This window comes from Scyliorhinus torazame, chromosome 3 (assembly GCF_047496885.1).
Source record: "Scyliorhinus torazame isolate Kashiwa2021f chromosome 3, sScyTor2.1, whole genome shotgun sequence".
NCBI classification, from domain to species: domain Eukaryota; kingdom Metazoa; phylum Chordata; class Chondrichthyes; order Carcharhiniformes; family Scyliorhinidae; genus Scyliorhinus; species Scyliorhinus torazame.
The window spans coordinates 201,591,999-201,610,132 of NC_092709.1; the positions used below are offsets into that span (position 1 = coordinate 201,591,999).

The 18,134-nt window shown below is 45.5% G+C and overlaps 2 protein-coding genes across 2 annotated transcripts in view; one reads left to right on the forward strand and one right to left on the reverse strand.

The window, feature by feature from the left end:
* Window positions 1-5,139, reverse strand: part of sgcb (sarcoglycan, beta (dystrophin-associated glycoprotein)) — a 37,265-nt gene extending 32,126 nt beyond the window's left edge. Inside the window, exons 1-2 of the mRNA XM_072496751.1 lie at window positions 5,097-5,139; window positions 1,832-2,038 (exon numbers count right to left, since the gene is read on the reverse strand). Of these exons, the coding sequence (XP_072352852.1) occupies window positions 1,832-2,038; window positions 5,097-5,111 (222 nt within the window). The 5' untranslated portion in view covers window positions 5,112-5,139. The remainder of the gene's footprint in view (window positions 1-1,831; window positions 2,039-5,096) is intronic.
* A 4,813-nt stretch (window positions 5,140-9,952) lies between these two features.
* The window catches only part of spata18 (spermatogenesis associated 18), a 210,914-nt gene continuing 202,732 nt past the window's right edge, over window positions 9,953-18,134 (forward strand). The window contains exon 1 of the mRNA XM_072496752.1: window positions 9,953-10,137. Within this exon, the coding sequence (XP_072352853.1) occupies window positions 10,051-10,137 (87 nt within the window). The 5' untranslated portion in view covers window positions 9,953-10,050. The remainder of the gene's footprint in view (window positions 10,138-18,134) is intronic.

Consider the following 18,134-nt stretch of genomic DNA (forward strand, 5'->3'; position numbering starts at 1 on the left):
CTCACACAAAACGATTGCAGCTCTTCTTTCCAGATGATCACTCTTGAGATTATTCATGAGCATTCTAACAATTTAAAATTTACTTTCCTTGACCACAAGGATAGTGATCCCTCAGGGTGTGGTTTCCCAGAGAGGAGAAAGCAGGACAGCCTATTTTTTAGGGCAAGCCTTCTGTATTTGTGGTGAACAGAAGGTATCCTGAAGAGGGCTGAAATGCTTTTGCCCAATGATCACCTCTGTCCCAACACAAGTGTCTCATTCTGTCATGTGCGTGCAGATTTTTGAATGGGGATTTCCAGGTTTATGACCTTGTCCCCGTTTCCAATTCTCCATCGCCACAGGACTTTGCATGACTTTGTTAACATGGCTAACAAATTATAATGCACAAGTCATGTAAATCTGGATTACTTAGTCAATGTTTTGCAGTTAGAATTTAACCATGAAACCAGAATAGTTATTAAACTTGAACAAAACAAAAAAACTAACATGTATAGTTATTCAGGTTTTCCTCATAACAATAACCAGGATTGGCAAGGTTGCACTGATCAACCTAAAGAACAAAATGGCAACAATGAACAAAATTGTGGCAATGCATGAGACAAGCACGAGAGAGTTGAAAATATACCACTTTCAGATTGCTCATAGACTTCTCAGAATAATTTTAATTTTGTATATTTGTTATTCTTTCACAGGACAGGGACATCACTGAGAAGGTCAGTATTTATTGCCTACTTAGACTTAACTGAGCAGCTTGCTGAGAGTCAACCACATTGCTGTCTGGAGTCACATGTAGACCAGGCCAGTTAAAGACGGCAAATTTCCTTCCCTAAATAAAGGACTCTAGTGAATCAGATGTATTTTTATGTCAATCTGCTAGTTTCATGGTCACCATTCCTGATGATACCTTTTCATTCCAAATTTAGTTGTTAACTGAATTTAAATTCCCTCAGCTGCCTTGGTAAGATTTAAACCAGTGTTCTTCAAACTCGGGGGCGCAACCCGCAGGTGGGTCGCGGGCAGGTGTCGGGAGGGTCGCGGAGGCGTCCTTCGCGGCGCTCCCGATCGCTCAAATCCCCGTGCAGCAGCCGGCTTTTAATAACGCCGGCTGCAAGCAGCCTTCAAAATGGCCGCGAACATGTAAAAAATTCGGCCACAGTGCGCGCGCGCACAATCATCGGCGCGCATGCACAAAACTATGCGCATGCGTGCCGATGATCGGGCACGCATGCGCACTGCAGCCGCTATTTTTTTAAAACGGTAGCAGCTTTTTGTTTTACATGTTCGGGGGGGTTTTATTCATTTAATTTTTTTTTCCATTTATTTATTCATTTTTTTTACAAGTTAGGTTTTTTAAAATTCATTTTATTCATTTATTTTACACGTTCGGGGTGGGGGGGGGGGGTTTATTTGATAAAATTTTACAGGAAAAAAATGCAGAACTTTGGACAGATGGAGACTCCATACTTTCCTACACCGGAAGGCTTCACCTTCATCCAACAGGTTCCATTGCAGGAGCGTGTACGAGGGCCAAAGGGACCCAAAACCATTTCCTCCATTTTTGTCAGCAGCAAACAAGGTAAGAGAAAATTGTGGGTCGCTCAGGTCGGCCGGCGTGGGTGGCGAATGTCGGCCAGGTTGGGTCGCCAAGGTTGGCTGGTTGGTAAAAATGGGTCCCCGGAAAAAAAGTTTGAAGAACACTGATTTAAGCTCATGTCTTCAGATTATTAGCCCAGGCAACTAGATGACTAGTCCAGTAACATAAACATTATGCATTACATCATGTGCATTCCCATTATCAGTATTGCCAACAAATTAACAAGACTGTACTCACAATTAAGTTAATTACTGCCAGGATAAACATAAGGACAATTATACAAATAGCCAGATTGCCCTTACGCCCTCTTAACCCTGTCCTGTGCAATCTCTCTTCATCAATTGGAACATAACCAGCCTTAAAGTTGCTGTTGTGCTCCTTGTTTACATTTCTCCGATCAACTGCTTTCTCATGCATGGAACGTCGGACAGGACCATTTGAACTCTGTTGAAAAAGCAAGGAAAATAATGTTCAAAATTAGCATAGCAAATAATGTGCAATTGTTTTACAGCTGGTCCCTACTGAAAAATACAACTCCTTCTTACTGTGCATCAATTTGAATCTTTGTGAATTGACGAATATTTTTCAAAGGTCTCAATTAGGTACGAATATACTGGTCTTTTTAAGTCTTCTGACTGTGTACTTGCATTTCGAAGAATGTGCAGTGGTTCTCTACAGCCAGAAATAATCACCAGCAATGTCTTTCAAACAAGAGAGGCAAAACTTGGCTAAGAAAACTGCGCTAAAGGTTGTCATTTATAACTAGTCAGGGAATAACAGTGACAGCAGAGTTATAATACAATATCATATCTAGAAATTCTCTCATAGAATGGAGCTTTTAATGGAGAAAATAATAGTACATTTTTATTTTTTAGCTTCTCTCCATTTGAAGAGTTAACACAAATTTGTCTGTTAACACCAGGAATGGGAGGGCTGTCTTTTGAGGAAAGGTTGGACAGGTTAGGTTTGTATCCACTAGAGTTTGCAAGATAAGAAAATCATAAGGGGTATTGACGGACAGGATGTTTCGTCCTGATGGATAATCTAGAACTAGGGGTCTATTAAAAATATTTTTAAATAAGGGACGGTCTCCCAGGTGCAGCCGCTGAATGGTGGAGCAGGCGCGAGGTGTTGAGTGGTCTACTCCTGCTCCTTATTTGTATGTTTGTTAAAACAAATAAATCTGATTCTACCACCCCTTCAATATTGTGAGAAACCCTTAAGGCAGTTCTTCAAGGAAACATGATCTCCCATAATGCAGATGCTATCAAACAAAGAAAACTGAAACAAGAACTGGTGCGACTCAATTTTAGAAATAGATCGGCAGTATTCCTCTGGGCGGGCAGATCTCCTCGAGCCTATAGAGCGATACGTCAGAGGGTGAGTCGAGTTGGTGGTATAGCTCTTCCTAATTTACTGCATTATTACTGGGGCGGTCAATATTCAAAAACTCCTTACATGGTGCCACGACCCAAGCCCAAATTGGTGTCTTTTGGCTGCTGCTCATCCTCTTTGTGGTCTGTGCTCCACTTCCCTTCTCCAACTTGAAATTCATGTCAAACCCTGTTGTGATATCCACTTTAAGAATATGGAAACAATTTTGTCAATATTTTAAGCTTTCTGCTCCTTCTCTACTGGGCTCTATTTGCCATAACCTCTTGTTTTTACCCTCCATGCTCGACTCGCCATTTGCCTTGTTGAGGGGGAAGGGACTCATACACTTTGCCAACCTTTTTGTAGATGGTAACTTTGCCAGTTTTAGCAAGATCACAAACAAATTTAATTATCTAAATCTAGACTCTATCGCTATTTTCCAGTTTGTGGTTTTGTATGCTTGTGCTTTCCATGTTTCCCTCAACTACCACCAAGTACTTGGTTGGAGAGAATTCTGTCTGTGCCCAAACCAACCCTGGCGCTGTCTCAAGGCTGTGTGACTGGTGGGAGGAGGCCCTGTCTAGGGTCAACTCCACAACCTCCTGTGCTCAGTTAAGCTTAATTCAATTTAAATGTCTGCATAGAATTCAGAATAAGCAGGTTTTCTCCCAATACAGGCAATATGTGACAGATGCTCACTCGCCCCCACTGACCACATGCACATGATCTGGTCCTACCCAAAGCTGATTGGCTTTTGGTCATTCTTTTTATGACACTCTTTCCAATATTCTGTACATTGAGCCACTGCCCTCACCTTTAACAGCTATATTCAGAATCTCACCTACACTGACCAGTCTCAATAAGGTTGAAGCAGATGTTATTGCATTTGCTTCATTAATAGCTCGCTGGCAGATTTTATTAACCTGGAAATCCCTCAAGCCACCCAGTGCTCTGTCCAAGTTAGAAGATTTGATTGTCCTTTTTATATCTGGAGAAGATCAAATATGTCATGAGGATTTCAACTGAAAAGTTTTTTTGTTCATGCCAACCTATTGTCTCTTTCTTACTGTCGACTGCTATGTTTACTGTTTTCTTTTTGTATAATTTTGTGTTGTATATTGGTTTATGTGGGTTGACAGGGGGAGCTGAATTTATGACTTATGTTCTCTGCTTCCTTGCTCCTTTCCTTGTTTGAAAATCAATAAAAAGATGTTTAAAAAAAGAATTACATAAACATTGCAACATGGAAATTGGCCATTTGGCCCAACCAATCTATTGATGTTTATCCTCCACATAAACAGTAATCCTAATTCCACATGCCTGCCCTGTTTCCATATAACTTTATATCCCTTTCTTCTGCCCACCTATATAACCAATTCTTAAAAGCTAATATGGTGTCTGCTTCAACCATAAATCTGGCCAGCTGTGCCCTAAATCTCTGGCATTTAAATATACAGCTGTGTCCCTCACTCCAGATCTTAGCCTTAGGAAACAGTTTGCTACAATCTGCTCTATCCCATTCCTTCATAATTTCAAATACCACCAGTTGCCCCTTAATCTCCCCAGTTCTGATGAAAGCAACTCAGTTTTCTTTGTATCTGTATTCCCTTATACCAGTCAATATCTTAGTCATTTGGTGCTGTACTTATTCTATTGCCTCAATATCCTTCTTAGTGTTGGTCTGAATGCCACACACAGCGGCTCCAACTGTAATCTTTTCTAAGGTTTGAATAGATTTACCACCATAATCGCATATTTTATATTCTATATCTCTTCTCATTAACCCTAGTATTTCATTACTTATCCACTTGTGGAGCTACTTTTGGGTGGAGCACAAAAAATCCTCAGCTCTTCGATCCACCCTCCCCTGCAAAATATAGTTATTTTTAGATATTTTACAGAAATTCATCGCATTATATTTCCTGTAACTGAATTCCATTTTGACGATAGCCTCTCTGCACTTGTTTCTCATCTTGCCCCTCCGTCCATTTACAATGCTCTCTCCATTTGTTTCTCAGTCTCTGCCATTCATCAATCTTTTCGCTCCTTCTTTTGCTTTTGCAATCCCAATCCCAATCCCCCTCTCTCTCTCTCTCTCTCTCTCTCCCCGGGAGCTTTTCTCTCTTACCTGTTCCGCCGCCATCTTGTCTCCGCTCTGAAAGCCCCGCCCCCTGGACTCAACCACCGAGAATGGAGGGGAGGGGGGGCGTGGGAGAGAGAAAGAGGGAGGGGGGAAGGCTGAGGAGGGGGAGCGGACGGGGAGGAGAGAGAGAGGGGAGAGAGGGAGACGTTCTTTTTTAGTGCTGGATCAAAATTCTAAAACTCCCTTCCTAATAATAAGGGAATATCTTCAGTCCATGCGCTGCAGCGATTCAAGGAGACAGCTCACCACGGTGCTGACACAGTGCTTAGCACTGCTGCCTCACAGCGCCAAGGCAAGCAGGCAGGACGGGAGGAGGGAAATGGCAGGGGGCTTTGGGTGTTGGTTAGCTAGCTTTTTATCATGATGTTCCTGTTTGTCCTTGCTCTTGTTTTTTGTTTGTATTTACTGTTTATACAAATGACTTAATAAAAATGTTTCAAAAAAAGGGATTGTATTCATTGGAGTTTCGAAGAGTGAGAGGGGATCTCATAGAAACTGACAAAATTCTAAGATTAGACAGGGTAGATTCAGAAAGAATGTTCCCGATGGTGGGGCGGTCCAGAACTAGGGGTCATAGTTTGAGAATAAGCGGTAAACCTTTTAGGACTTTAGTACGAAGTCTTACAACACCAGGTTAAAGTCCAACAGGTTTGTTTCGATGTCACTAGGTCCCGGTTGAGGCCGCACTCATGTGTGCGGAACTTGGCTATAAGTTTCTGTTTGGCGATTCTGCGTTGTCGCGCGTCCTGAAGGCCGCCTTGGAGAACGCTTACCCGGACATCAGAGGCTGAATGCCCTTGACTGCTGAAGTGTTCCCCAACTGGAAGGGAACATTCCTGCCTGGTGATTGTTGCGCAATGTCTGTTCATTCGTTGTCGCAGCGTCTGCATGGTCTCGCCAATGTACCACGCTTCGGGACATCCTTTCCTGCAGCGTATGAGGTAGACAACGTTGGCCGAGTCGCACGAGTATGTACCGCGTACCTGGTGGGTGGTGTTCTCACGTGTAATAGTGGTATCCATGTCGATGATCTGGCACGTCTTGCAGAGATTGCCATGGCAGGGTTGTGTGGTGTCGTGGTCACTGTTCTGAAGACTGGGTAGTTTGCAGCAAACAATGGTTTGTTTGAGGTTGCGCGGTTGTTTGAAGGCAAGTAGTGGGGGTGTGGGGATGACCTTGGCAAGATGTTCATCGTCATCAATGACGTTGAAGTCTGTGAAGAAGATGACGTAGTTTCTCCGCTCCGGGGAAGTACTCGACGACGAAGGGTATTCTGCCGGTTGTGTCCCATGTTTGTCTTCTGAGGAGGTCAGTGCGGTTTTTCGCTGTGGCGCGTTGGAACTGTCGATCGATGAGTCGAGTGCCATATCCCGTTCGTACGAGGGCATCTTTCAACGTCTGTAGATGTCTGTTACGCTCCTCCTCGTCTGAGCAGATCCTGTGTATACGGAGAGCTTGTCCATAGGGGATGGCTTCTTTAATGTGTTTAGGGTGGAAGCTGGAGAAGTGGAGCATCGTGAGGTTATCCGTGGGTTTGCGGTAAAGCGAAGTGCTGAGGTGACCGTCCTTGATGGAGACGAGTGTGTCCAAGAATGCAACTGATTTTGGAGAGTAGTCCATGGTGAATCTGATGGTTGGATGGAACTTATTAATGTCATCGTGTAGTCGTTTCAGTGATTCTTCGCCGTGGGTCCAAAGGAAAAAAATGTCATCGATGTATCTGGTGTATAACGTCGGTTGAAGGTCCTGTGCGGTGAGTAGGTCCTGTTCAAACTTGTGCATGAAGATGTTGGCGTATTGGGGTGCGAATTTGGTCCCCATGGCTGTTTAGGACTTTGGTGAGGAGAAATTTCTTCACCCAGAGGGTGGTGAATCTGTGGATTTCACAACCACATAAAGTAGTTGAGGCTAAAACGTGTGTAATTTCAAGAAAGAATTAGATATAGCTATTGGGGCTAAAGGGATCAATGGATATGGGGGAAGGCGGAATCAGAGTATTGAACCTGATGATCAGCCATGGTCATACTGAATGGCAGAGCAGGCTCGAAGAGCCGATCGGCTGCCTCTTGCATCTATTTTCTATGATTGGGCCTAGGCAGAGTGCTTTTTCAGAGGGTTGGTGCAGACTCGATGGGCTAAATGGCCTCCTTCTGCACTGTAGGGATCCTATGATTGCCTTCTCAAGGGCAATTAGGAGTGGACAATAAGTGCTATGCTTAGCTAGCCAGTGACGCATACATCCTGTGAATGGATCTTAAAACAAAATCATGATCTAGTATATTCCTAAAAAGGTATGTTGCCGAAGCTTTTCATCTGGCGTTCATCAGGACAAACACAAGGATGTCAAATTTTGTATTAGAGAATACATCCTGCTTGTGCAGCGTCACGTGATGTGCAATGATGTCAGCAGTGAGTGTTTGCGCGAGCTTCAGTTCTTCATCTTAGATTGCGTGAGCAACATCCCTATAAAACTTCTCATCGTGTTTGTTAGAATTCAAAGCGTGGGCGCCTCCATATCTTTTCTATTTGCGGCAAACTCAAAGATATAATTAAAGAGAAAACTGATGGTGAGGATTGAGACAAGAAAACAGAATTGCTGAACAATAAAATAAAATCAGCGACAAAAGCAGTGGCGATGGCGTCGAGAGCAGAGAAAGATTCTTGGGGCCAGATACACACACGTCAGGCAAAGCAAGCCGCCAATGCTGAAGGTTTTTTTAAAGAACGACTACAATCGTGAATGAGAAGATCTATAGTTTGAAAATTTGCTTGCCGTTGAAGGGGTAGAGTCTCAGTTGCATAGATCGTACACGTGGCGAAGCTGAATGGGCTGCAGGAACAGGGATTCATGATTTTTCAGACTGTACAAGCCACCATTTGGGAAGTCAGTCCAGTAAAAACGAAAAACTCAAAGCTGCATTGTGGCTAAGGGGATCACTTGTGCCATACATCCAAAGGAATTGGAGGGGAGGAAGTTGGTTGAAGGATTCTCGCTGTAGTCAGGAAGATGGTGAAAGTATTTTATAATTCATAGTAACTTTAAGGAGCGCCCATATATAGTGAATAGTTGGGTCCCAGCACCGATCCCTGCGATACGTCATTAGTCAGTGCTTGCCATTTAGAAAAAGAGCTGTCTTTCCTACTTTTAGTTTCCTATCTGCCAACCAGTTTTCTATTCATCTCAATACACTACCCCCGAATCACATGCACTTTGATTTAACACACTAGTGTCTTATGTGGGACGTTGTTGAAAGCCTTGTGGAAGTCCAAATAAACCGCACCTACTGTCTCCCCCTCTTCAACTCTACTAGTTATATCCTCAATGAATTCCAGTAGATTTGTCAAGCATGGTTTCCCTTTCGTAAATCCATGCTGACTCTGTCTGATTTTATCACTGTTTTCCAAGTGCTATAAAATCTTTAATAATAGACTAGAATTTTCCCCATTATCAACATCAGACGGATTGGTCTATAATTCCTCTACTTTCCTCTACTTTCCTTTTTAAATAGTGGGGTTACATTAGCTACCCTCCAATCTGTAGGAACTGTTCAAGAATCTATGGAACCTTGGAAGTTGGCCACCAATGCATCCACTATTCTAGGGTCACTCCTTAAGTAGTCTGGAATGTAGATTATCAGGTCTTGAGGATTTATCGCCTTTCAACCCCATCAATTTTCCCAGCACCATTTGGCACAGCGGTTAGTATAGCTGCCTCACTGCACCAGAGAGCCGGGTTCAATTTCAGCCTTGGGTGACTGTGTGGAGTTTGCACGTTCTCCCCATATCTGCATGGGTTTCCTCCGGGTGCTTTGGTTTCCTCCCACAGTCCAAAGATGTGCAGGTTAGGTGGATTGGCCATGCTAAATTGCCACTTAGTGTCCAAAGACACGCAGGTTAGGTGGATTGGCCATGCTAAATTGACCCTTAATGTCCAAAGGCCTGCAGGTTAGGTGGGGTTACGGAGCTGAGGCCGGGGAGTGGGCCTAGGTGAGGTGCTCTTCAGAGGGTTGGTAAAGACTTGATGGGCTGAATGGCCTCCTTCTGCATTGACGGATTCTTTGATTCTACTAATACTAACTATCTTCAGTTCCTCCCTCTCCCTAAAGCTGCGTTCCTCAACATTTCTGGGATGTTATTTGTGCCCTCCTTTGCGGAGACAGAATCAAAACATGTTGGCCAGCCATTTCCATGTTCCCCATCATAAATTCCTGTTTCTGACTGTAAGGGGCCTATATGTGTCTTCACCAATATTTTTCTCTTCACATACATATAGAAATTTTACAGTCAGTTTTTAGTTCCCTGCAAGCTTACTCTCATACTCTATTTTACCCTTGTCTGTGTGTGTTTCCTCCGGTTTCCTCCCACAGTCAAAGATGTGGGTAAGGGTGGGGGAGTGGGCCTGGGTAAGGTGCTCCTTCAGAAGGTAGATGCAGACTCGATGGGCTGAATGGCATTCTTCTGTCTGCACTGTAGGGTTTATATGGTTCTGTTTGCAAGGGACAGCAAAAGCGTGTGAAAAAGACGACACACTTCTTCAATGTTAAGACTCGCGGTTTAAAAAAATCAAGACAGTTAGGCATTCAGAGAAATTACTATCATCGTTAAAAATTGTCAATGAGGATTCCTCTTGCTAGAAAGGCAATGCGATATTTTGCTGAAGGGGGGGGGGTGCAATTTCTGAATGGTCCAACACAATAAGAACTGAGCAGGTCGTGACAAGATTGCCAGCAGCGAAGAAAAAATAGCGTTGCTACAACTAAAAAACAGCGGTGGGAGCAGGGCGCAAGCGTAGCGTCCCTGACACCAAAAGCACATAGCAATCCCGCCAACCCTTGTATAAATAGCTCAGAGAGCACTCTGGCTCAGCTGGCTGTGGGTCCCAGTTGTGTGTGTGCGCGTGTGGCCGGCCCCAGGAACTCGGAGCGCCTGCATCTCAGCCATGGCTGACACCTTGCGAAGGTTGGTCAATACGACGACCTATAAACTGCTGCAGAATAAACTTGAAACCTGGTACAAAGATTACCACGTGAGTTTTATTTTACTTTCATTCTTTTTTTAAAAATCACGGCAGTCTCTGGAAGCATGGAAGAAAAATGCTCTGCAAGATCTGACAGCATTTTCTTTTGCCAGACCATCATAAAATCGAAGCGCACCAGTTGCAAAATGATTGTAACGTTTTCCATGAATAAACTATTTGAAAACATTCATATAAGATCTAGTTTGCATTGAATGGAGCAAACAGACACACACGGGATTTAATCTCACGTGATCCACAAATGATCAATCTTGATTTTGATCATTATTTTTTTACTATTTAATGTGGGAGACTGCAGCTGCAAATATCTGGCAGCTTGTTTTTAGACATTCCGATGTGTCCTGCTGAGGGTTTTGTGAAAGATTTTGCCAAGTTCGCATGGAGATTTCCCGGGAGTTTGGTAACTAAGGACGCCCGTTGCTATGGCAATGTAGAAACCAGTCCCGGTAAAATTGCAACACATTTTCTGTAGCTACACTCAAATGTATTTTTCCTCCTTCGGTCAAAACTGTTTAAATACACTTGGCACTGACGTGTCAAATGAAGTTGACATCAGTACCCTAATTAGTGAAGAATAAAGTATAAATAGTTGTGACATTTTTCAGGCAGCCTTTCAGGAAAATAAACTACAGCAACTTGAGTTAGTTTCGTTTTTTAAATTTCCACTTAGGATCGAGTTTCAGGAAATATAGTATTTGCATTATCGTATGCAGTCGATACATGTCTCTTTAACAGGATTAGCTAAATCAGTGAACATTTGGAATTTTACATGGGCACTAAAATTGACCAATTGCTTAGTTTTATTTTAATCGAGTATGTGTGATTTCACCCCATAAATATTGGACACTAGTAATAATTTTCAAAACATTTAAATCAACCAATTGGAGAAGTCTTTCATGATTATTGTTACAATGGTTTAATTTACCGTCAGCAGTTTTGTCCGTTTTAGAATGATATCCATTTATTAAAGAAATATCTACTAACTTTTTACCAGTCTGATTAACCACATTCCTTTGACCAGCATGCACGAACGATTACTTGTCTCATAAATTGAGGAATATTCCTGTAGTTATCACACTTGTAGCCTTATCGGTAGCTTTACGTCAAATGTTGTTTTAGGGTGCTCTGTCATAGTTTATTTTTGGGAGTAGAAACACTAAAGGCCCAGAGTTTCCTCACTTTGATTCATACTGTTATAACCTGCCTACTGACGATTGGCTGGGGACGAATGACTATCCCACAATCCTATGGGAGTATGAACTTCCCCAATGAGGGGGGCGGAGAAACTCCTACTATAAATAAGCTGGCCAGTCCAGGAACCAGGAGGAAGGAGAAGGTAGCAAGGGAAGTTACTGCTATGTAGATAGTGTTATAGTAAATAAACTTTATTATTTTGTGTCCTTAAAACTCGTGCTGGATTCTTCGGGGCCCTTACAAAACTGGCGACGAAGGTAAAAGCTGAAGCCACCTCCCTGGATTTTTGTTGGATACAGGTTGGAAGTTGTTTTCTATTATACCATGCCTCTGTACGGACGTTTGGATGTTTTTGATGCTGCGCTGGAAAGCTGGAACCAGTACACGCAACGGATGCGTTACTATTTCCGGGCAAACAATATCACTGAAAATGAGCGCCAGGTGGTCATATTGCTCACCGCCTGCGGGCCGCATACGTTTAGGGTGATTAGGAGCCTTACGTACCCAGCTGCGCCGGACACCAAAACGTTTGACGAACTTGTGAATATAGTGGGGCAACACTTTAACCCAACCCTGTCCACGATAGTCCAGCGTTAACGGTTTAATACCGCTGAGAGGACCCCTGGAGAATCCCTTGCCGATTTTTTCATCCAGGCTACGCGGGATTGCGGAATACTGTGACTATGGTGAGACCTTGTCAGAAATGTTACGCGACCGTTTGGTTTGCGGTATTAACAATGCGGCCACCCAGAGAAAGTTGTTAGCGGAGCCAACATTGACTTTTCAACAGGCAATACAAATAGTCTTGTCCCGAGAGAGCGCAGAGCGAGGAGTACAGGAGCTACAGGGAATGGAAGTGCATGCCTTGGGGCGAAACCCTTTCCGCCCAAAAACGTCCCCCCCCGCACTCCTGCGGTACCTTGGGCGAGGCAACGACCAGACCGACGCCAGTGGCCATCGGACATTCCTCCCCGAAGGGAGCCTTCTCCAGAGCCAATGGATGAGGAGCCATGTCCGTGTCAGACTTGTAGGCGCCGACCCCGTCGCGGGCGGCGGTCCTGGGGACGCCAGAGGCGCCGTCGTTCCGACCGAAACTGGGACCAGCACAGGGGCCGTAACTGGGACCAGCCCAGAGGCTGTACCTTCCATGTGGATGAACCTGCGGCAACCACTCCTGAGGACGTGGAGACGGAGGACGACTGCCTGCAGCTGCATTGTGTGGCAGCTCCCCGTGTGGCCCCCATTAAGGTGACAGTACGGGTCAATGGCCACCCGCTGGAGATGGAGTTGGATACTGGCGCAGCGGTCTCCGTGATCGCCCAGAGGACATTCGACCGCATCAAGCAGGGTATACAGACCCTTACACTAACTGACTCACAGGCCAGGTTGGCCACCTACACTGGGGAACCACTGGACATTGCAGGAGCTACAATGACCCCTGTTGTCTATGGACGCCAGGAGGGGCGTTTCCCACTTATCGTAGTGCGTGGCCATGGGCCCAGCCTGTTGGGTCGGGACTGGTTGCGCCATTTGCGGTTGCAATGGCTGCACATCCTCCAAACAGTTTCTGGAGGATTGACTGAGGTGCTAGGACGATACCCAGAGGTATTCCAGCCTGGTCTGGGGAAAATAAAAGGGGCCGTAGCCCGTATCCAAGTTGAACCAGGAGCCACACCGCGCTATTTCCGGGCGCGCCCAGTGCCTTACGCTTTGCTCGAGAAGGTAGAAGGGGAGCTCACTCGTTTGGAGAGTTTGGGTCGTCCGTTTTGCTGACTGGGCAGCACCAATTGTGCCAGTAATGAAGCCAGATGCCACAGTTCGCTTGTGTGGTGACTATAAACTTACAGTGAATACAGTTTCCCGACTCGACCGATACCCAATGCCTCGCATAGAGGATCTCTACGCGAAACTTGCAGGCGGACTCTCATTCACAAAATTAGATATGAGTCACGCCTACCTGCAGTTGGAGCTGGACCCTGCCTCCTGACCATATGTAACAGTTAACACACACCGGGGCCTGTATGAATATACACGGTTGCCCTTTGGAGTATCCTCTGCCTGCGCAATTTTTCAACGTGTTATGGAGGGCATTTTGAGAGGTTTACCACGTGTGGCTGTCTACCTAGATGACGTGTTGATTACAGGGAGGTCGGAGCAAGAGCATTTGGAAAATCTGGAGGCTGTCCTTAAACGCCTTTCGGAGGCTGGAGTCCGTTTACGTCACACAGTGCGTATTTCAGGCAAAAGAAGTAGTCTACCTAGGTTATCGGGTGGACCGCGAGGGTCTGCACCCCGTCGCAGAGAAGGTGCGTGCAATTCAACATGCCCCCACCCCGACTGACACTTCGCATCTTCGTTCTTTTCTCGGTCTCGTAAACTATTACGGGAAGTTTCTCCCCAATCTGGCAACTACGCTGGCCCCCTTACCCCTGCTGCTAAAGAAAAATCACACCTGGGTTTGGGGTCAGCCGCAAGAAACCGCTTTCCGGCGGGTAAAGCAACAATTGTCGTCGCCTGGGTTACTAACCCACTATGATCCGGGAAAGCCTTTGCTCGTCACATGTGATGCATCCCCGTATGGTATTGGGGCTGTCCTGTCCCACAAGATGGAGAACGGGGCCGAGCGACCGATAGCTTTCGCCTCCCGCACATTGACTGCAGCGGAGAAGAAGTACGCGCAGATCGAGAAGGAGGGCCTGGCAGTGGTTTTCGCGGTGAAACGCTTCCACCAGTATGTGTACGGCCGCCATTTCACTATCGTGACTGATCATAAGCCCCTGCTGGGACTCTTCAGAGAGGATAAGCCGATACCGCCCATTGCTTCTGCACGGATCCAGCGCTGGGCTTTGTTACTTGCTGCATATGAGTATTCTCTGGAGCACAAACCAGGTACGCAGATAGCAAATGCCGACGCACTGAGCCGATTGCCTTTATCGACCGGCCCCATGTCGACCCCCACGACCGGTGAGGTGGTTGCAACCCTAAATTTTATGGACACCTCGCCTGTCACGGCATCACAGATCCGTGAGTGGACCCAGACGGAGCCAGTCCTGTCAAAGGTTCGGCACATAGTCCTGTATGGTGGGCAGCATAGACAGCTCCCAGGCGAGTTGCGGGCATTTTCCTCCAAGCTGTCAGAGTTCAGCGTGGAAGACGGCATCCTCTTGTGGGGGACGCGTGTGGTTGTCCCGGGAAAAAGGCCAGGAGCTGATATTATCAGACTTGCACAATGGGCATCCGGGCGTGACCAAGATGAAAATGTTGGCCCGGAGTTATGTCTGGTGGCCAGGCCTCGACACTGACATTGAGAAGGTGGCCCAAAACTGCTCCATTTGCCAGGAGCATCAGAAGCTTCCGCCGGCCGCGCCCCTACATCACTGGGAATGGCCAGGGCGGCCTTGGGCACGCTTACATGCAGATTTCGCAGGCCCTTTTCAGGGATCCATGTTCCTTCTACTAATTGACGCCCAGTCCAAATGGCTGGAGGTGCATAAGATGCAGGGGACAACGTCCTGCGCAACAATTGAAAAAATGCGTTTATCATTTAGCACGCATGGCCTCCCCGAGGTGCTGGTCACGGATAATGGCACTCCATTCACGAGTGAGGAGTTTGCTAGGTTTACAAAGATGAACGGCATCCGCCATATCCGCACTGCCTCTTACCACCCGGCTTCAAATGGGTTGGCAGAGCGTGCAGTGCAAACATTCAAAAGAGGCCTAAAGAAGCAGTCTTCCGGATCAATGGACACGAGACTGGCTCGGTTTTTGTTTATGTACAGGACCACCCCCCATACAGTGACTGGGGTAGCTCCCGCAGAACTCCTAATGGGCCGGAGACTTCGCACCCGCCTTAGTATGGTCTTCCCGGACATTGGCGCAAAAGTACGCCACACACAAGAATGGCAGGGACCCGGATTGTCTCAGCATCGTCCGATTCGGCAGTTTGCGCCCGGTGACCCAGTATTCGTGCGGAATTTTGCTGGTGGTGCCCAATGGGTTCCTGGGGTAATCTTTCGCCAAACGGGCCCTATATCGTACCAAGTGCAAGCCCAGGGTCGTCTCCAGCGAAAACATGTAGACCACGTCCGGTCCAGAAGATCATCCCCGCAAAAGATTCCCCGCCCCCGGAGCTCAGTTCAACAGCGGTAAAGACCAGAAACAAGGGAAGGTAGTCCTCCAAATCTTCCACTGGTGCCTCACTCAAAGCCTGCGCAGGTCATGACTGGACCGAATGGGGACAGAGACGCTGACATGACGGAGGCAGCAGACTCTGACTCCAAGATGGAGACACAGGATGAATCAGAGGGGGAATCCTCGGGTCCACAGGCCGTGGATTTACAACCGCGCCGTTCATCACGGAAGCGCCGGTCTCCGTCTCGTTATACGCCGCCTAATCCAGCGCCGCGTGCAAATGGCGTCCGGCCTGCGGCCAAACTAGTTCGACGCCTTCCTTCGCCAGGGCCTACGGTGGATTCCTTGGATTTTGGGGGGGAGGGATGTTATAACCTGCCTACTGACGATTGGCTGGGGACTAATGACTATCCCACAATCCTATGGGAGTATGAACTTCCCCAATGAGGGGGGCGGAGAAACTCCTACTATAAATAAGCTGGCCAGTCCAGGAACCAGGAGGAAGGAGAAGGTAGCAAGGGAAGTTACTGCTATGTATATATTGTTATAGTAAATAAACTTTATTATTTTGTATCCTTTAAAACTCGTGCTGGATTCTTCGGGGCCCTTACAAAACATACCTAATGTGCACCTTTTCGGTTTGGCGGGGTGTGGCTGGTGAGTGGCCCATGGAAGGAGTTGAACATTTCCTAGGTATTCATCATATATGATTATCTATTTTTTGCAAAACCATACAAGTAGCTGAACCAGCCAAAAACTATTGCACCCAGTTAAATATACTGTCTAGCATGTGGTATTCACCAGAATGCTGGAGAACAAGGAAGGAGCGCCGTTTGACTCTTAATTTCTTTCTCAAATTACTTCACTGCATGTTTTAACAAAATATTTTCTTAAATCATTAATATTCAGAATTCAGTCCAAATGCTACCAATGCCGAGGGGCAGCAGGTGACATGCCAGAAGTGATGATGCCCTAAATCTGACTGACTCTTTCACAGGGGAAAGGGAGGTGGGCAGATAGGATTATACTTCACACCATCTAAAGCAGTGGTTCTCAACCTTTCATCTGTCACAGCACGTCTTTGTATTCTAAAAAAAATTCAATCTCACATCCTATGCACTCTAGTAAAAGCCCTTTTATCTCTAGAACCTCCTAAAAACACATCAAGCCACCATCTAATACATATCATCAGATTAAGAATTTTACACTGAAAGCCAAATCGCCAGTTGCATGTGAAATTTTTATTAAAATGTACACAATTTAAAAATGTTTCCCATTAAAGATTTAAATTGTTTACAGGTTTATTTAAGTCTCAGTGTGATAGTTCATAAACGAAGGAAATGCTCTGCATCTTACCGATAATGTTAATGTGACACCTGTTTCTGTGAACAGTCTCTTTATCTGGGGAGGAACTGATGACAGGGAAACTCCCAGGTCTTGCTTCACTGACAGGCCTCCCTCCCTTTGTTTTTTACATAAACTAGTGTTGAGAATTCCAACTCGCTCAGGTAGGTTGTGGGAAAGGGTAAGAGTACTGCGATAGCCCAACCTGAAACAAATGGATATTTTTGTCCCGCAAGCAGCCAAAATGTGTCCAGCGGAATCTCTGCAAAATTCAGTTTCAAAGTACGATCCATTCTGAACTCTGCAAATTCCTCTTATTCTTTTAATGACAATGTCTTTGATGATTCAAAGGAAAGTAAACTAAATGGATCAAGTACCCAGTCAGAGTCTTCCATACTTGTGGAGGAGGAAGTAGCATTCAAATTTCTATTGTGGAGTTTTAAGATGTGTGGAGATGAGGTTGAGTATGATTTTGTCAGCAGGATTTGATGAGGCTAGCTCAAACATCTCAATCTTGTCACTTGTCACTTTTTCCTGCCAAAGGGCCAGTTTTGATCTGAAGCTTATCTGTGGCAGTCAGAATGTTCAAATTTTCCCCCTGCATGTTAACATTCAGCTCATTCAGATGGCTGAATATATCTGAAAGATATGCAAGCTGAGCACACCAAGAAACATCACATATTAAATCTTTGTGTGGAAATTCATGCAGAGCTGAAAACTCTTTCAGTGCGATACAGAGCTCATAAACATGAGACTATTTCTCAGAGATAGTCATTGCAGTCTGTATGCATGAGTAAACCCTGCTACCTGGCCACCATTTCGTCACACAAAATAGCACGATTTCAAAGGACATGACTTCACATAATTTACGATCTCCACTGTTTGGCCTAACACTACAGTTAACTCGGGTGCCATTGTTTTGGCAAAAAGGGGTTCACGGTGCAGGATGCAGTGGCTGGCCGAGATGTCCGGAATCTGTTTTTTCACCTTACTTGCGGATCCTTTGACTTTTCCCATTATGGAAGCTGCTCTGTCAGTTCAGATGCTACTGAATGTGGCGCATTTAAGATTGTTTTCCTCCAGATCGACAATTGTGAGACAAAAGGTTTCCTCTCCGATTGCATAACCAGGCAATTCTTTACAAAAGTAGAAATTCTCTTGGATTGAATCCCTATCAGCATATTTGGCATTGGCTAAGGGCTGACAATGTCCGCTAATATCTGTGGAGTCATCAATATGCAGGACAAATCTTCCACTCATTTCTAGTTTATCCTGAAGCATCTGTTCAATATCAACTGACATTTTGGCGATACACCATT